Below are 20,002 nucleotides of genomic sequence, written 5' to 3'. Positions count from 1 at the left end.
GCGCTGACGTCGGGATGCTCGCAATATTTTAAGAGCTGACGTGCGGGGTCCGCCACCCACGCATCATCCAGAAAATTCTGCCCCATGTGCGTGTGTGTGTTGGGTATATTTTTGTTTTGTGTGTGAGGGTATCAGTGTCTGTGACTCTGTTGGTTTGCAGCCATTCCATGTGTACAGAACTAACTCAATGGGAATCTGGATCACATATGTCCGTAAGTTGTCTTTTTCTCTGTGGAACATGATGGGCCCTGTTCTGGTCTGGCAGACATCTGTAGAGTGCAGCAGATGAGGGCTGAGTCATGTAATTCTGTTTGATATCCTGAGATTTCACTGGAGGGGGTAAGGACAAGGCTCACAAAGTTTTAAATTGGGTAAAGTCCAAGACCATTGTGCATGATCTGTGACAAGAATAGACTCATCTGGGTGGTCTCCTGTACTATTGGATTTGGCCTTTCACATAGAACTCTCAGAAAACCAAAAAAACCCTCAGCTTGCAATCCCCCTGTGCTGATGTGAACTGCTCAAGATGAAATAGGGTGTTACAGAAAATGACCTGACAATATAACATAAGAATTTAATAAATAGAAGCAGGAATCGGCATTGCAGCCCTGCCATTTAATAAGATCATGGCTGATCTTCAATATCAACTTCACTTTCCTGCCCCATATCCTCATATCCCTTGATTCCCTCCAAGTCCAAAGATCATCTCAGCCTTAAATATAGTGAATGACTGAGCATTCACAAACATTTGGGGTAGAGAATTACAAAAGGTTCACAATCCTCTGAGTGAAGAAATCTTTCCTCATCTAAATCCAAAATGGCCACCCCCTTCTCCTGAGACTATGTGCCTCCAGCTGGGGGAACAACCCCTTCAGTGTCTACCCCATCAAACCCTTTCAGAACTGAAATTGCCAGAAATTCCAGAAATTCAAATTTCTCCTCATAGGACCACACCCCACCACCGCCCCTCATCCCAGAAATCAATCTAGTAAATTTTTGTTGCACCCCCCCACCCCCCACCCCCCACCCCAGCCCTCAAGACAAGTATACTCTTCCTTAGTTAGGGAGATTGAAACTCAACATAGTACTGCAGATGTGTCTCACCAAAGCTCTGTACAACTGTAACAAGACTTCCTTTTCTTGTGCTCCAGTCCCCTTGCAATAAAGACTGGCATATTGTTTGTCTTCCTGATTGCTTGCTGTACCTACATGTTAACTTTCTTTGTTTCTTGTACAAGGATATCCCCTGCCACACACAGGGAAACATAGGCCACTCAGCCCCTCTAGCCTGCAGCACCAATCAATCAGATCTGTAGCTCAGCATCACTGACCCTCCTTAATTCCAAATTCTTTGACACCCTTACCCAAGGAAAACCTATCAATCACCAAAGATAAAAATCTCTGATTTCCAATCCACCATCTTCATTTTTATTTGGTTCATTCTCACGTTGCTGGGCACAGGCATTTATTGCCCATCTCTAGCTGCCCGCTCAGAAGATTGTGGTGGGTTGCCTTCCTCTTGGTGTGGTTTTGATAAACAAGCAGATTGCCACTTCAGGGGGCAGTTAAGAGTTGACTGCAAAGAAGGAATCAAGCCTGGCTTGTTTACTGGGTCAGCTGGGGTTTCCATGTGAAGTTTGAACAAAGCAGGTGGGTTCTGGTGCCCATTGAGGGCTCCAAAGGTGCGGCAGTGGAAATCGGCATGGGGGCTAAGCTGGTGGGCTCGGCTGCAAAAGGCACTAATACATCATCAGTGATCCCCCTTTATAACTTGAAAGCTCTTACTATAGCGATTCTCATGGCATGACTCCATTTTGTATACTTCCTCTGGGCACTTTTAGTGATGTTGGTTAAGAAAAAACTATTGGCCAAGATTTCTTCAAATAAAGCAATGGGATCTCATATGGGGCCTTGGTCTAATGCCTCACAATAGACATGGCCAGAATATTGACGTTGGCGTGCGGGGCCAGGCCCCACACGCCGATGCGCAAAATGACGCGCAGCGACATCGGGCACGTGCTGGAGGCGGCTGCGCGCCCTCCGAACTGTCAAAGGCCTATTAAAGCCATTAGGAAAGTAATTTAGCTAATTAACAGCGCTGCCTGCCCAATCTCAAGGTTAGCGGGCAGGCGAAGAGCCCAAACGGCCTTCGTGTTTCTCAGGAAACCTCATCCACGGGCGGGATGAGATTTCCTGAAAGTCTAATAAAATAAGTAAATAAAATTTGCGAAATGCACAAACATGTCCCAGCTCATGTGATACTGTCACATGAGGGGACATGTTTAAATAATTTTTCAGGTCATTTATTAAAAATTTGTAGTATCAACTTAACCTCCCTGAGGCCTTAATCTTTAATCCTTAATTAATTAAGGATTAATCCTTAATCTCCGTGCCTCAGGGAGATTCCTGCGCTCTCCGTCCTCCCTCCGCTCACACAGGTAGCGCTGAGTGCTACCAGCCGTGCGTCATGCTGGGTGGGCCTTAATTGGGCTGCCCACGTAAAATGGTGGGTGGGCAGCGACCAGCTCCCCACCCACCCGACGCAGGTAAGATCTTACCCAGTATTTCCCCCAGTGCTGCACTGAAGCTCTGTATACATGCACTCTATCTACCTAACTGGTGTTCCTTTTTTTAAAAAAGTTTGTTAAATTATCAAACCACAGCTAGACTTCAACAATCATCCTGCCTCTCCTAGATTGGTCAATGCATTTCTAAATACGGAGTTATTTTATCTGAAATTCTGTATTCTGAGAGTATTTCAGCTTTGGGCAGCTCAATTTTAAACTTCTTTCCTTTCTTGAACGAAGTTATGGTTCTGGAATGAATTTTGAATGTTTTTTTATGGGTTGACTGGTTGGGACCAAGGGTTAGATGACACCCTCAGTGAACTGAGTCCAAACCTATCCCCTTTCATTTGCTCATGTTCAAAGCATCCACAGACACAAAATCTACTCCTGCCCACATCTCTCAGCACCAGCATTGCCTCTGTTTTCAGGCTGCTTTTCCAACATCCGGCCTTGCTTGAGCTAGAAGAATGAAGCCATTGTCCCCGCTCGTGTGACAAACCTCACACCTTGTCGTCGATTCCATTCCCCTCCCCAAATGCTTGCATCCAGTCAACCCCAAACTGAGCTTCTGGCTTGCGTATCCTCACCATCGCTTGCTTCCTGCTCCATAACATGACTTGACTCCACCCCAACAGTCCTGGAGCCCACATCACACCTTTATCATTGGTCCTAACTATTCCGGTGCTCTCCTGGTTAGTCTTCCATCTTCCACCCTCCATAAGCCTCAGCTCATCCAAAACCCAAATCCAACACCAAACCCCATTTGCCCATCAACATTTTGTTCACCGACCCACATTGACTCCCAGGGCAGGATTTTGCTTTTTGGGTCAAATGGGGGTCACAACCCACACTGTGTAGGAAACAGTCATCTGGCAGTGATTTTCCCCGAATTGGCCAATTAGAAGCCAGAGGATGGGTTTGCTGTCCAATTAAATATTGTGGGTGGGCTCTCGATACTGGAGGGCCAATAGGAGGCCATCCAGCACAGAAAGCAGAGCAACAGCCTGCAGCCCAGGGAAGCGGGAAAGAGTCCATTTTAAGGCGCCCTCTCTGCTCATTTTAAAAGTTTTAAATTTTTTAAAAATACCCTCAGCAGCCAGGCCACCATTTTGGGCAGGAGGGCCTTGAAGCCTGCTTGGAGCACTGGGTCCCCAGCCTGCTTCCAGGAGTCTGTCTCCAGGCAGATGGTCTAGTTCCCAATGCCTGGGGAGATCTGCAGGCTGATTGGAAAATTTCAGTGTGGGTGGGTAGGCCTTCAGCCATGGATCCCGCCTCTAGGCAAATGGCCCAGGGGCTGAATGGTGCCGGGAAAATGGCATGCCAGACAACTGGGCAAATTTTCGCACCTAACTCTTTCCTTGCATCCTAAACAAACTCACGTTCCTTTTATGGCCCCACCCCTCACAATCCAAGCAACATCCACCAGCCCTAAAATACAGTCCCTCAGGTCTCTCCGCTCCACCGACTTTAGCCTCTTGTGTATCTCTGTTTCCCATCACCCTACTATTGGTGTCTATGGTTTTAGCTGACCTTGCCCTGAGTTTTGGAATTCCCAACCTAAGCCCCTATACCTCTCAGCATCTATCTCCTCCTATAAGACTTCCTTAAAACCTGCCTCTTTGACTAAGGGTGGGATTTTCCGGCTCCGCCCACCATCAGGATCACCCAGTCCTGCTTAGAGTCAATGAACTTTTGGCTGGCCAAGCGCATCCCCTGCACGGATCCCGCCACAGCAGGGCAGGAAAACCCTGGCCAATGTTTTTGGTCAGTGCCTGCTAACGCCTCAGTCCAGTCCAGTCTTGGATTGTGTCTCTGTGAAGCACTTCAGGGTGTGGTTCTCATTAAAAGTGCCACACAAATACAAGCTGTGTTTTGAAGAACTGCAAATTGTGTTTTGCAAAAGGAAAACTCAGGCACAAAGTATTTTTCTTCAAGCAGTGAAATGCAATCTAAGGAACTCAATTCAAAAGAGTGAACATTCTTGTTTTACATTTTTTCAAATAGGCCTCATGAATAAGAGTTTTTTCAGCAGCAAGTATGTTTGAGTAAGAGTCCTGTTAGATTGTTAGAAATTTATTTTATTTTAAATCTCCGCTTCAAACATGGCTAATGAGTTCTGCTGATAGTAGATACTGGGTGAGTGGCTATGGAGGATACATGAAGGACAAGGGGAATATGAGGTGGCAATGGGGTGGGTGAGGGTCTGAGGGCCTGATATTCATAATTGAAACTGGGCCAATGTTCCAGTAAACAGACACAGGCATTGCCAGTCTCGCCAAATGCCCACCTCTGAGGCATGCTGCCCCAGCCCTGCCTGCCCAACCAGAAAATATGGTGGGCAGGGCCTTTTCAAAGGAGACAAATCTGGAGGGACGGAAACTTTCCCAACTTGACCTTCCAGCCCCCTCCCCGAAAATCCAGTGCAGCGAGTACCAAAGCAGGGCAGCTATACTGAACACGTATAAAGAAGGCCCCAACTAGAGTATTACACTCAGTTCTGGTCACCACACTTTAGGAAGGATGTGAGACTCCTTGAGAGGGTGAAGAGGAGATTCACCAGAATGCTTCCTGTGATAGGGAATTTTAATTACAAGGTTAGGTTGGAGAAGCTGGGGTTCTCCTGGAGCAAAGGAGATTGAGTGGAGATTTGATGAAGAATGACAAATTTAGATAAGGTAAACAAAGAAAAGCTATCCCTGTTAATTAGCTGTTCAAGGACTAGGGACACAGGTTTAAGGTTTTGGGCTGGCAGATCAAAGGGAATGTAAGGAGGAACTTTTTTTAACCCAGCAAGTGGTAATGACCTGGAACTCGCTGCCTACGAGGGTGATGGAAGCAGAAACAATCAATTATTTCAAAAGGAAGTTGGATCGACGTTTGAAAGAAGTGAACTTACAGGGCTACAGCGATGAAGCATGAGTATGACACTGACTGGATTGCTCCATGGAGAGCCAGCATAGACTCAATGGGCTGAAAAGCCTCCTTCTGAGTTGTAACTGACTCTATAGGGAGAATATGGCGCATTGTCTCCATGGAACAGAAGAAGCTTCACACCACTTTGATAATTTTGTTATTGGACAATATAATGTAAAACAGGCAATATCAGATCAAGTCTCCCCCGCCCAACACCCAATTATACATTTTCCCCATTCAACAGAAATAAAAACCGAGAGATGTATCAGGGGCAGCTGATCAATATCATGCATTTCACATTTCTGATCAAAGTCAAAATTCCCTCCTAAATCACATGCATGTTATATTGATTGCTACTGAGATCATTGGAGGTTGAAAAATACAGAGCCTCCCCTGCATGACACCAACAGTTATCATTTATCAACATAATTTGTTTCCAAAGCTGCAACAATTTTTGGGGGGGTGCATTCTGCTGTCAAATGTAATGATGTTAAAGAGATAACCACCATTTCACCGACACAACACTGGACAGTCAAGGCAGGGGGAGTGGGTGTGCCTATTCCTAGATGTGATTAGTACACAGATTAGTCAGGTTTATCTGGCACATCCCTCCCACCCTGGGCAGCTCCTTGCTTGAGGAGCTTTACCTCAGCAGTCAATCTGCTCTGAGTGATTGACGGGCTCGGTTACATGGCACCAGGCTCATGCTACGAACAAGGCCAATTATCTTTCTCGCATCCTTTGCTGGTTCCTCTCTTAACGGGAGGATCCTCTCTTAATTCGTCACCCGCTGAGGGACAGCTTAAATATTGTCTATTTTTTTTCCTTGTTTTTTTCTTTACTGTTCACTGTGGACCATCTCGGTGTTGACCTGGTCTGAGGGACTGACGGAACCCAAACCACCTGCGTCTGGCAGGGGGAGGGGGTCTGCTGCCAAGGATGTCTGTGGAGAAGGTGAGAAAGTGCATGGGAGATGGAGGGTGGTCAGCTCATAAGAATCAAAGCGAGGTTTGTGAGGAAATAATGTTTGTTTTAGAAAGAGGGATCCAGTTCTTCATTGACATGAGCAACTCTGCAAGGTTTCAGAATGAAAATAATGTTGCTGCGTGTTGGGCCTGAAGGACTTAGCGTTTCCTTGGTGCCTAAGCAGATTGAGATTTAGTCTGTTGTGATGATTAACCCTTAAACTACTCAATGACCTTGCCGCTTCCTTTTTGACATGCCCATCTTGATCCTGTTCTTTCTTTGGGAAGCTGTTCTTTTTTTCAAAGTTAATTAAGGGGTTTGAGTGTTTTGACACTGGTTGCTTATTGCACTGGCATTGAAAATATGGATGAGGCTTTTAAAATTCTGGCTTGCCAGACCAGGAGCCGTTGTAGGTCAGCGAGCATGGGAGCGATAGGCGAACGGGACTTGGTGCGAGTGAGAGAATTGGTAGAATTAAATCAGGGATGAGGCACTTCAGTTATGTGTAGAGGGTAGAGACACTGGGATTGTTCTCCTGAGAACAGGTAGAGTTTCGATAAGTCCTCCGCTGTCAGTAGGTTCAGGGGCATGGTAATTATGTTCCTGTGTTAACAAACAAGAAACCTATACTAATGATCTGGAAAACTGAGTTCAAACCCCACTACAACAGCTGGGGAATTTAAATTCAGCCAACTAAATATATCTGGATTCAAAAGGCTGGTATCAGTGTCAGTGACCATGAAACGACTTGATTATTGTAAAAACCCATTTGGTTCACTAATGACCTTCAGCAGAGGAATCCTGCCATCCTTACCCAGTATGGTCTATATGTGACTCCAGACCCACAGCAAAATTATTTACTCTTAACTGTCCTCTGAAATGGGCTGGCCTGCCACTCAGTCGTATTCAAGATGGTAACTCACCGTGACCTTCTCAAGGGCAATTAGCATTAGGCAATAATTAGTGGCCTTGTCAATGACACTCATATCACAGGAATGCATAAAAAAAAAGATAGAAGGCACTGATTTAAGATAATTGGCGGAAAAAAAACACAAGGAAATATAATTCTTGCATCAAGTTGTCATGATCTGGAATGCACTGCATGAAAGGCTCATTGGTAGATTCATTAGTAACTTTCAAAAGGGAATTAAAAAGGAAGACAGTTGCCTAGCTATGGGAAAGATCAGGGAGCAGGACTAATTGGATAGTCTTTTCAAAGAGGCTTGAAGGGCTGAATGGCATCTTTCAATGCTGTAACATTCTATGATTGTATCAGCTGTGATTTCTTTTGGCAGACCGCAAAGGCTGCAACTACTTTCAACTGCAGAATCTTGTATTTTGAACAGTCTGGAAAAACACAGAAACATATCTCGTGGTCTGATTCACAGATGAATGAAGTGGGAATTCCTCCATCACAAGCCCTTTAATAACAAACAATTGCAGAGAGTTCCCGTTAAACTTTAACACAATTTTGACTTGTACTTGGTCTGGTTTGCTTACTTCTTTCTTGCTGAATGAAGTCAACAGCAGCAACTTTATGGAAGGAAAGGGGCTATGGGCCGGGAGGAGTCACTGAGTTGAGGGATTGGATTAAAATGTCCAAAGCTGCAGCTACTGCGTCACCTGGACAAGATCAGTCTCAATGACACCTTCTTCTTGCCCTTTCATCAATATACTCAGTCTGGGGGAAAAATATTGGGGGAAGAGACTAGAAAAATTATCTGATAATGTTGATTTTATATAACAATAGGATAATCACCATGAAACCCATTAGGGAATTCAGAAGAAACTTCTCGACACAAAGAGTGAAGAGAATATAGAACTCGCTACCCACAGGGAGCGGTTGAAGTGAATAGTACAAATGCATTTAAGGGGAAGCTAGACCATCAGAAGACAGAGGAGGGAATAGAAGGCTACAGTGATAAATTTAGATGAGGAAAGATGGGAGGAGGATCAAGAGGAGCAAAAGCACTGGTTACACTGAATGGCCAGTTTTCTGTGCTGTATTTCCTATGAAATCCCAAATAATTTTAATTTTGCGCTCATCCAAGTGAGAAATTAGGATTGCAATGGTTTCAATTTCAGACTGTCATAGAGTTGATCTTCAGACAACTTTTCTTAGTGGAAACATTTAACTTTATTTACAACACAGCAGCATTAACTACACGTGTGCATCAAACCCCATAACTAAAGAAGGATTCCCCTGTAGAGGTTCTCTGCGCTATTAACACATTGGTTTACACAGATCATGTGATCTTACAACACAGGATTATTCTTAAAGCTACAGTTCAACATTTCCCAAAACTATAATTACTACATTCCTCCCCCTTTAACTTTTCTGTACATTTTGTATTTACAAAGCTATTTATCTCATGACATTACAATATTTACGCAGGTTATGAAATTACAAGTTCAGTCTTTCAGGTGGTTTCCTGATCCATGTGGAACGTCGCAGCTCCACGACTTCAGATTCTTTTGTGGGAAATACATTCCCTGGAACCACATTAACATCAGGTACCTCATTAGGCACATGCAGTTCAGCATCTTCCACTCCGACAGAGACATCGAGCATGTCTGTCCTTGGTTAAGTAACTTCAACAAGGAGCACTGGTTCAGTAATGGCTACAGGTGGAACATCATTTTGTTGGGGTATCTCTCTTTTTCTTAAATGATCCATGTGTTTATGGGTGATTCAGCCCTCCACTTCCACATGGTACAACAATGGTCCGGTCACAGAGCTTACTTTACCAGGTAACCACTTTGGTCTTCCACTGAAATTCTTTACATATACTGCTTCTCCAACAGTAAATAATCACTCACGACTATGCAAATCATGAGTCGCCTTTTGGTTCCCTTGACTTTTCTCCACCTTCCTCTCCAAACTGGGAAGTATTAGGCTTAGTCTTGTTTGAAGACAGCACTTGGTAAAAAGGTAGAGACATTTTCGGAACTCTTGGGTAAGCAAATGGTGCGAACTGGCACTTGTATCGCTGGATTGACTTGTGTTTGACCAGCATTTGTCTATGGTAATTCAGTGAACAAATAGCACAGTCATAGGTTGCGTCTGATCCAGAGTTCTAGAATGATTCGCAAAATCAGGATGTTGAGCAATGCTGAATCTCACACAGTATGATTTTTTTTATAAGCCAGTGCCTTATCAGTAACTCTGCATCCTCTTTCTACGTGTCTTCTTCTTTCTACCACAGAATTTATTATCGGCCTTCTTTTTGACTTCACTTTCGGCCAGACTTCTCACAGATGCAACCTCCACTTGTCTCAGTTCAGTACATGAGCTACTCATAAGTTCATTATCTACTCGCATCTTGGAAAGTTCTTTGGCTTTTGCTTTCAAAGCCTCCCTAGCTTCATTTAGCTGATTCTTCAGCTCTTCTGTCTCCTTATATCTGTTGGCTTCCTCCTGGAAACTTGAACATTGCTGCACCTTCTTTGCCAACTGGTTCTTCAGTTTGCTCAGAGTGACTTTAAATTCTCCCTGTTTCTCTTCATAATTTTTTAGAGGCACAAACTTTGATGGGAGGGATCCTTGTCGTGTTTGAAGGTCTTTCAACAGGTTTTCCTTTACTTTGTGAAGTTCGCTCACTTCATCTTGAATTCTGTCATTCAGCAGAGTCTCATTGGGTTTCTTCTGCTGTTCTTCCATGTCGTTGCTTAAGGCAGTCTTCATTTCTTCAGGTTGCTGAATACTTACACACTCCTTTTTTATCCAGTTGCGGTCCTTGGACTCTCCAGGCTCTTCCTGAAGTACCTTGCCTTGTTTCTTTTCCAATTCAGGGACTCTTCCAGCTTCCTTTTGAAATCTCACTGGCCAATCAAGGTTAATTTCCCTCAACCAATTTCGACCTGGAAGGCTTGGTCCTCTAACTTTTAATACCATCACTGGTAGCTGTGCCGATTGGTGTCTATAATGAACAGTTGCTCTGGTGATACCTTTTGGATTTCTTTGCCTGTGTACGTTTTCAACGTGGCAGACGTTTATTACAAATTTAATTGTTGATCACCTTTATTTAAATATCTGAAAGTGTGTTCTCTTACTACAGTGGTCGGAGCACCCGTGTCTACTTCCATTTTTAAGGGTTTACCATTCACTTGCACTGTAACAAATATTGCTTCTGTCTTCCCAACTTTCATGTTGAATAATGAATAAATGTCAGAATTGGTTACCCCTGGCTCTTCTACACTATGGACTTCATTGGACTTTGTTTGTTGTTTAAATCTCATCTTGCACTGTCTCATTATGTGTCGACTTCTGTGACAAAACTAACATTCTGCTTTTTTAAACTGTCAATCGCTAGAAGGCTGATTGTTTCATTTGGATGAAAGTTATTTTCGAATTTAGTTGCTAAACTGTTTCCTCTCATTTTTCAGTTAGCGAGGGCTGTTTCCCACTTCACAGTGGAGTCAGCTTTTTACTGACTGTTCCCACCCAACTAGGAGAATGGCGCCATTTTGTGCCCCTTGAATTGCTTGTGAATCCCTTCTCACGCTTTCCATCACCAGTGCTATTTCTAACGCTTTCTTAAAATCAAGATTCACTTCAGCCAGCAATCTTGGCTGAATGGTGTCTTCCTGCATGCCACCTACTAAACGATCCCCGAGCATGTCATTCAGGGTTTCACCGAAATCACAATATTCCATTAGTTGTTTTAATTTTGCCACGTAGGTAGCAATTGTCTCCCCCAGGGCTCTATTCTGTGAACTGAACCTAAACCTCTGCGTTGTGACTCAGGGCTTGTGTTGAAAATGTCCCTTAATGAGATCTATTAATTCACTGAAAGTCTTTGAATCTGGAGCGCTGGGGCTGTCAAGGTTCAAATTGAACTGTAGGTCTTCCTGCCACAAATACTCAGGAGAATTGCTCTCCTCTTTACCATGCACCACCCCCACCCCCCCCCCCCCCCCACCTATGATTTTGTTTGCTTGAAAGTAGAACGCAAGACATCCTATATATTGAGAACAATTGTCTGTGGCTAGCTCAAAGGGATCGATTCTGCCAAACTGTAGCAGTTCGGATGAGTATATCTTCTTTTATTTTTAACAAACTTAGATACTCACAATTGCTGGGTGAGGTACAGCACCAAATCTGATATATCCTCGTCGCCAGTTTGTTATAGAGTTAATCTTCAGACAACTTTTCTTAGTGGAAACATTTAACTTTATTTACAAGACAGCAGCAGCAATTACCGATGTACATCAGACTCCATAACTAAAGAAGAATCCTCTTGCAGAGGTTCCCCGTGCTGCTAACACATTGGTTTACAAAGGCCATGTGATCTTACAACACAGGATTATTCTTAAAGCTACAGGCTTACCTTTCCCAAAACTATAATTACTACAGACACACTGGGCTGAATTTTGCCACAGAGGCAGTGACAAGGTGGGAGGTGGGTGATCTGATAATTTTGCACAGGAGTGTGGCATGCCAGTTGCGGTATCTCTGGGAGGATGGCTACCCGCTGGGAAGTGAGGGCAATCAATTTAGGTCATTAGGTAGCCAACTGAGGGGTTCTTTTCCACATATGTGCAATTTTGTCAATGTGCACAAGTCCCACACTGTAACAGAACCTCGTACAAGCAGATGAGGTGCTGTGCAGCGGGAAGGCATTGAGGTAAGCAGCAGCCATGCATTAGGTTGTTAAAAAGGAGGGAAATACAGAGAGGAGCTCATGGATAGTCACAGACTTTCCATTGAGGAAGCTGAGCTCTCAGATTGAGAGCGCTGAACGAGAGGGAGGTTACTGGAGTTGTGGACAGCTGTGGTCACAATAAGTTGTCAGATAATTTCTAAATCTGAGGTGCTTGTGATTAACGGTGTGTCAGGTCACGAGGAGCCACCTACCCAGAGGTGGCCTGGAACACCAGGGGAGGAGCAACATCCTCAACAGTGCAGGCTATCCGAGATGCTGAGGGATGGGGAGATACTGGGCAAAGGCCAGGAGGGCAAAGAAGGTGCTATCCAAGACCTTGGTGCTTCATGAACATGTCAGAGCAGCTGTGCCACCAACAGCTGGATCTTTTGAGTCAGGTGGTGGCTGGTTTGTGTGTCCTCCTGGAGGAAGACCTTAGACAGGGTCCACCCTCTGCCAATAGTTGTCAATGCTCAGGATGAACCTCCTAGTGTTTGACTTTTCAGGGGTCAGTAGCAGACCAGTGTGGGATCTCACATTCAGCCACAAAATGCAGCATCACTCAGGTGACAGATGCACTTTTGGAGAGGGCATTGTTCTTCATCACATTCACCACAGAGGCAGCCAGTCAGGGACAAAGAGCTGTGGGGCTGAATTTTGCCCTTGATGGGCGGGCGGGCCCGACCGACTCAGTGGCGGGCAGGTAGCCGATCCCTGCCGCCATTTTACGTGGGCGGGCCAATTAAGGCCCGTCCAGCGTGACGCCCGATGGGAAGCGCTATGCGCTCCCTGTGCGGGCGGGGGGTGGGGGGTGGATTCCCCAACTGCCAGAGTGCGCTCTTTCGCGCATGCGCATGAAAGAGCGCACATCTCCCTGAGGCAAAGTGCTCAGGGAGAGCGCTGAAATGTGGTGAAAGTTGAAAAATAGAAAAATTAAAAAACCATTAACATGTGCCCCTCATGTGAAAATGTTATACGAGATGGGATATGTTAATAAAGTACACAAGAACTTTATTAAACTTTTTAAAATCCGAAATCAAACCTCATCCCGCCAGTGGATGAGGTTTGTTAAAAATTCACTTACCCGCCTGCCCGTTGGGCCCGTGCGCCGAGCTGAACTTCGCACGGGCCCCTCAAAATCGGTGTCGATTGCTGACTTAAGGGACTTAACAAGGCCTTTAATTAATGGCGGGCGTGCGTCGCGCTGCATAGCGCGCCCGCCGACCTAAACATCGCGATGCCGTGCACTGATGTCGGGACGCTCGTGTGATGTCAGCGCGTGACATTTTAAGCGCTGATGTGTAGGCCCCGTCACCCACAGGCCAGCCAGAAAATTCAGCCCATGGAGTTTGCCTCAATGGCAGGTTTCCCTCATCAGTATGGCATGATCAGCTGCTCTTGTGGCCACCATTGCTGCTGGTGAGAGTTTGCTGAGCACAAATTTGCAGCTGCGTTTCCTACATTATAACAGTGACCACACATCAAAAGTACTTCATTGGCTGTAATCTGATATCTGGTGGTTGTGAAAAGTGCTATACAAATGCAAGTCTTTCTTTTCATTTTCTTCATGATACATTCACCCTGAGGCAGCTGCAGGTTCTTCAGCTCTTCATCCCAGCCGACAGCCTTTGTGGATGGTTCCTGGTGGACTAGGGCTACCCTGTAAAGAGATGGCTGCTGATACCTCTGCGAAACTGCATAACTAAGTCACAGAAGCGATACAATTGCTGGCATCTTAGCGCAAAGGATCAGCACTGAGCAGGCCAATGGTCTCCCAAGGATAGGTTCGAAGAGGCTGCCCTTCTGTACGCCCCTTCAAAGCTTTCACATATTGTGATGTCTCCTGCTGTCTGCACAAGGCCCTGTAGAGAGGGGTGGAAGTGGAGGAGGACCACGTGGAACTGTGATCTGCCTCATTGGAGGAAGAGGAGGTTGATGTGGAACATCAGGCTTTGCTGCAAGGTCATCCAGAGCTCATGGTGAGGAGGGGGAGGGGGTGGACAGGCAACACACTGACCTGGATGGCAGGGCTCTGCAGATCCAGCAGATCCTATGGCGAACTCGTGCCATTTAGACATCTGTTTTAGAATTTTCAGCACGTATCAAGAGGGAAATGACAAATACGCTTCCCCGACACATCATGCCTCCAGCGGTACATGTTGACACTCATGCAGAGTTGTGACTCCGACAGGACCTTATGATGAGGTGGCAATTTCAGAATAAGAATGATGATAAATGTGAGGGATTAAACTCAACCCATTTCATTCCATTAACCTACATGGATTGAACAGAAGATTTATAATCTACTTCCGGATAAAACCCAATGTGATGTAATTTCTCTGCCGTCTTGCAGGTATTCCTACATAGTACTCCCCTGTGGCTGGAGCAGATGTGGAGGCAGGCTGCTTGAAAGGGTCTCCTTGTGGCCGAGGTGGGCTTGGCATCCTTTCTCAGGGTCATGAAGTATGTGAGGCCACCACCACTGGGTGTGCCTGTTCAGAGACAGCTTCAATCATGGCTGGTTAAGACTTAGGGCAAAATTTTACACTCCCCTGTTGGCGGGTTCATAGGTGGTCTGGTTCTGGCATTGGACTGTCCAAAAGCTGTGAGCTCTTCCCTCGGGTGAGGGGTGGGAGTGGACACACATTTCCTCAGTCTTCCCGGACAATACCGGCCTTGGAGCCATCCTGCTCAGCAGTACCCAGCTCTTTTAATACTTTCATGCCTGCCAGCTGGGCTTTGCATTTTCCTCACCATCCCAGACCTCAGAAGATCATTGAAGCATTCCCTGTACTGGACCCACGTCCTGATCCCCACAGTACCACTGCTGACCTCTTGAGCACCCTCCAGCCATGGTTTGCCTAGCTGACCTCCTCCTACTGCTTTCCGGAACATTCCTCTGAGCTCTCACCACCTCTATCGTGACCTCCAGGGAACCATCCAGGGGACCGTCCTTCCATGACAGGCTGCCAAGTTAAGGCAATGATCACTTGCAACCTCAGTGATGAGACTACCTGGCTGCAACCACACTTCTGGCTGTTGGGTGCCCTTTAAATGGGGCCTAGAGCATCCAGCTCCTGCCTCTTGATCACACCTGCCACCCCTAACTGGCCACTGATCATGAAGGCAAATCACTAATTGATTCCCTCCCACAATAGTCAACCCTACATTGCACTACCATCTCTGTAGTGGACTGTACTAAGTAAGACTAACATGTGCTCAGCAGCAGACAGCCATTATTGAATTAACTTCATTCACACTTCCCAGCAGAGAGGGCAATTTAACAAAATGCTAAGATCTTGCAATATACTACACTCCCTCCCTGCTTGAGAAAAACAACTTATACATTAAAATGTCAAATGGTACATGTATCTTATTTCCCAGATTCTATATGACTAAACCAATATCAACAATGGCTGAAAACTTAACAGGTTGGGTTGCACATTTGCTTTTACTATAATCACAATGAAAACATATATATGACTGAAACTACCAGAGTAATTTTTATTTTCCTTAACACCAGTATGTATTTAACAAAAATATCATCATTTGACAAGAAGTAATGAAAGAACATCTTTTTCTTCTTCCTTGCTACATGTTTACAATTAACCTGTCTGCCTTCTTTCTCTTGCTGTCTGGGTATCTCCTTCCATTCCCATTATTTTGACTCTGTTCTCTTGGACATCTCTAACTATGTCTATTCTGAACTTTGACTTTGACTACCAACTCCACCTTGTGGTTTGCACTGTGGATTGATTTGTCTTAACCAAAGACCTCGAGTAACTTTGCCCTATCAGTGGATTGTGTAATACTAGAAAACTTTAAGTTTCTTTTTGACTTTCACTTTCTTTCTGGATTTCACTTTGGGCTGTAGAAGAAATTTAGACTGTAAGAGGTTTCCCATCCTCTCCCTTTGTCAGATTTCATCTTTCAAGCAGATGATCTACATCACACTGACACAGTCTCTCTGCAATCTTCACTAGATATGTGAATGCACCAAGTCTCTTTACAATAACTCCAGATACATCCTCCTCCATATCACCTTGGCCATTTTTCACCATGACCTTCTGGCCAGCACTCAACTCTCGCAGTTTCATGCCTGCTGTATCATGACTCACCTTCATTTTGTCTTGTTTTTCTCTCACTTTGCTATTGATGTCAGGCTTAAGGAAACTAAACCTTGTCCTAGGAGTGTGTTTAGACACTAACTTGTAGGGCAGGATTTTACCGTCGGCAAGCAGGGGCGGGGCCCGCTCGCTGACGCATAAAATGAGGTGGGATGACCTCGGGCGGAACTCCCGACGTCACTCCGCCCCATTTAAATTTTCAGGAAGGCGGGGGCGCAGCAGAATCAGCTGTGGGCCCGCCAACCTGTCAATGGCCAATTGAGGCCATTGACAGAGTCATTGAAGTAATTAATGGACCTGCCCGTCCAACCTTAAGGTTGGCGGGCAGGCCAGGAGCCCCGGCGGCAACTAGAAAAAACATGAAACCTCATCCACCGGCGCGATGAGGTTTCATGTAGGGTTTTAAAAATTTTAATAAATTTGTTATGGAAATTATGAACATGTAAGGGAATTTTTTTTTTCTATTTTTAATATTGTTGAAAGTAGAGGTGATCTCCCTGAGGCAGCACTTAGCCTCAGGGAGATGAGTGCACTCTTTCGTCCACACGCGCGGAAGAGCGCACTCTCAATTTTGGGATTACCCCACCCGCACAGGGAGCCCCTTAATTGGCCCGCCCATGTAAAATGGCACCGCGCTTCCGATTGGGGGCGTCGATTGGAAGTGCGCCGGCACACACCCGCCCATCAACTTCCCCCCCCGATGGGAGGAAAATTCAGCCCGTAAGGTGGGAAGCCTGTCGTAGACTGTGGGGTTATTCTGTAAGAGAATGAAAATCGTCTCACCTGGGTCAAAGAGAAACATGGAAATTACTGCTTAGCCTGTCACCTGACAAATACTCTGCAAAGAGCTCTTCACAATCTGTACACTCCTTTTTGCAGCACCATTCAATGCTGTGTGATAAGGTGTATTAGAATGTGTTTGACTCCATTCTAATTCAGAAATATTTCAAATTTTCTGATGTAAACTGTGGATTACAAACTGACACCAACACCTCTGGCAACCCACAAAATACAAACCAACTTCTCAAAACCTCAATAGCTTTGGCACTTGTGGTGTTGAGCATTGAATCAACGTTTATCCACTTGTTATAGCAAATGACCAAAACAAGGTACTCTTTCCCTTCCACTGGTTGGATAATTTCTCATTCTGAGACACATTTCACAAACTTTCACCAACTCTTCAACATCTCTATCTAGCTTTGAATACCAAAAATAGCTTCTGGCTACTGCTTTCACTGGGATTATCCCTGTGGGCTCTTGATGAAGCTCGTCTAACAATCTCCCTCTAAACCTTGATGGAATAATAACTCTTAAACCCCACAAGAGACAGCCTTGATCTACACTCAGTTTATTCCTGTGTGTGAAATGCTCCTACAATTTCTCACCATCACACTCTTTAGGTTAGCCATTCATGATATAATTGAGCACTTTACTGAGAACCACATCCTTGAGAGTTTCTCCACTAATTTCTCCAGCAGGCACTGGCCTGTCGTTTGTGTATGTAAAGTAATTCACAGATAACGCAATGACTAGGAATTAATCAGTCTTCATGGGAAATCTCGAAAAACTGTCTGCATTAGCATGATTTGCTGATTTACAAAATTTACCATATATACCCAAGTAATTGTCAACCTAGTTTAAAAGTCAACTCCCGAATTTTGGCCAAAATATCCTAACTCTTTCTACTTGCCAGCCACTCGCCACCTCTCCCACAGGCCGACTCTCTCTCTCTGTCTCACTGTTTCCCCTACCCGACTCTCCCACTCACTGCTTTCTGTCCAAAACCCTCCCTGTGAATGAGGGGTCAGGACAGGGGCAGCGAGAGGGAGGAAGCAAATTAGAGGAGCTGCGAGTGGGAGAATTGAGCAGGGAAGAAGTAAGATAGGGAGAGAGTTTTTCCTGGAATCGGTGAGAGAGAGGGAGAGTGAGAGTCTCAGGGAGAGGGAGAGGCCACTCCAAAATGGCGCCAATCGGGTCATGCACACTCCATCAGCCCCGGCGTGAAATGCTTTCAACTCCTCGAAAATATTACTCATGTATAAGTTGACGGCTTACATTTTTCCTAAAAATTTAGTCTCAAAAATTCAACTTTTACATGAGTATATAAAGTAATATTGTACTGATGCGCCATCAAAATCAACACCTATCTCTGAAGCCAAGCTGCCGCTAGGGACTGTACTCACCAAATATGATCATAAGGGCTTGGTGGTCAGTTAACAAAGTGAACGTCCTACCATACAAATATTTGTGGAACTTAGTAACACTATGTATGATCACTAAATCCTCTTTCTCAACTTGTGAGTAACTTCATTCTGACTGCATTGAAGTACATGGAACATGTGGTACAGCCTTCTCCACACCATCTTCCATTCTCTGAGGTGACACCACACCTAACCCTTGTGGTGAGGCACTGCACGCTAAAACTAATTTTTTTCTTGGGATCATAGTGGGTTAAAACAGCATCACTGATCAGACTTTCTTCATTTCTTCAAATGCTTTCTGACACTCCACAGCCTGCTCCCAATCTATTCCACCTTTGAGTAGCTGATATGGTGGGGCAAATGTATTAGCAGAGTCAGGGATGAATTTAGAACATATGTAGAATTTCCCTTTAGAAGTTACTATTGAATGGGCTACCAGCACCCTGTCAGCCAGTGCATTCCAGATCAAACAGCAGGAATAATGGCAACAAATTAGAGTGAAGTAAAAGCCATTCAGAGAGCAACATCAATCCCGAGAAAGGCTGTCGGCAAAGTGCAGCCCTTATGAGGAGGGAAACACCAACTTCAGATTTATACTGAAATACACCCTCTTGAAAGAGGGATGCAGCCCACCTTCAAAAACAGGATCTTAGAAATCTAAACAGATAAATCTGGCAGTGAAAGGAAGCAGCAAGGTTCAAAAAAGGTCAGTGGGAAGCTGGGCTATGGGCTAAGTAATGAAATCTTCCATTCAAGAAATATCTGCTTGTGGTAGTGGGGTGTCACAGATCACTCAGGGTGTCGGAGTTGCTGTGACAACATGCACTTTTTACATCCATGTTGCAGTCTGGAGTATGCACAGTGATGGTAGAGGCTCCAATGTTCTTTCCAAGGCTGACTAGGAATCTCTCCCACCCTTACCCACCTGTCATTGGCATGTGTTGGAAGGATTTTCAGGTTGATACTCAACCTGTTTGGTCACGTTATGAACACGCCTTCTTTGGCTACCAAGTTTCAGAGTGAGACCCAAACCCAGAGCTTCAGGCTCAGAGGCAAAGGCGCTACCCAGTGTGCAACAAGACATCTAACTGTTTGCAGCACTAGTGAATACTACATCATTGTGTAACATCTTTTGGTTTAAGGCACAACTTTTAAAAAGATTTAGACTGATTTAAGCTTTCAGATTCTGCTAAAACTAGCCCTCCCTACAAGCACAGAGTATGTTTTTAGCTTCTCGATAGTGTGACAGCAACAGCAGGCCCTCCAATCAGCATCTCCAGCACCAACTCAGACCAAATTATGGGAAAGATCAAAGTGGAAGAAAAATGTGGGGACCACAACAAGGCAGCTCGTGGAGTCAGAACAGTCAGCAGGAACTGATGGAGAACTCCGAGAATAAAATGGGAACCATCTCTCATCAAAAGAGGCACTGTTGGCAAAATCTGCCTCGCAAGCAAAATATTGCCATTTATAAACTCTAACATCTTGCTTCAATTGCCAAAGAAAATGATAATTCAGAAGAGAAGTTTGCTGAGTATCTGGGAAAGCTTTCATCAGTGTCTTCTTTTAAGAGCTTTTATATG

General features: G+C 44.9%; 1 protein-coding gene across 4 annotated transcripts in view; it reads left to right on the top strand.

Annotated features, from left to right (window-relative positions):
• Nucleotides 1-6,133: 6,133 nt before the first annotated feature.
• The window catches only part of LOC144683280 (tubby protein homolog), a 122,733-nt gene continuing 108,864 nt past the window's right edge, over nucleotides 6,134-20,002 (top strand). For 3 of the 4 annotated variants that reach the window (XM_078546226.1, XM_078546225.1, XM_078546224.1), the window contains exon 1: nucleotides 6,134-6,434. In XM_078546226.1, coding sequence (XP_078402352.1) covers nucleotides 6,420-6,434 — 15 coding nt within the window. In that variant the 5' untranslated portion in view covers nucleotides 6,134-6,419. The remainder of the gene's footprint in view (nucleotides 6,435-20,002) is intronic. The other variant, XM_078546223.1, reaches the window with a different exon arrangement.

This window comes from Cetorhinus maximus, chromosome 8, assembly GCF_964194155.1.
Source record: "Cetorhinus maximus chromosome 8, sCetMax3.hap1.1, whole genome shotgun sequence".
Lineage (NCBI taxonomy): Eukaryota > Metazoa > Chordata > Chondrichthyes > Lamniformes > Cetorhinidae > Cetorhinus > Cetorhinus maximus.
This window is presented reverse-complemented; position numbering and strand designations above follow the sequence as displayed.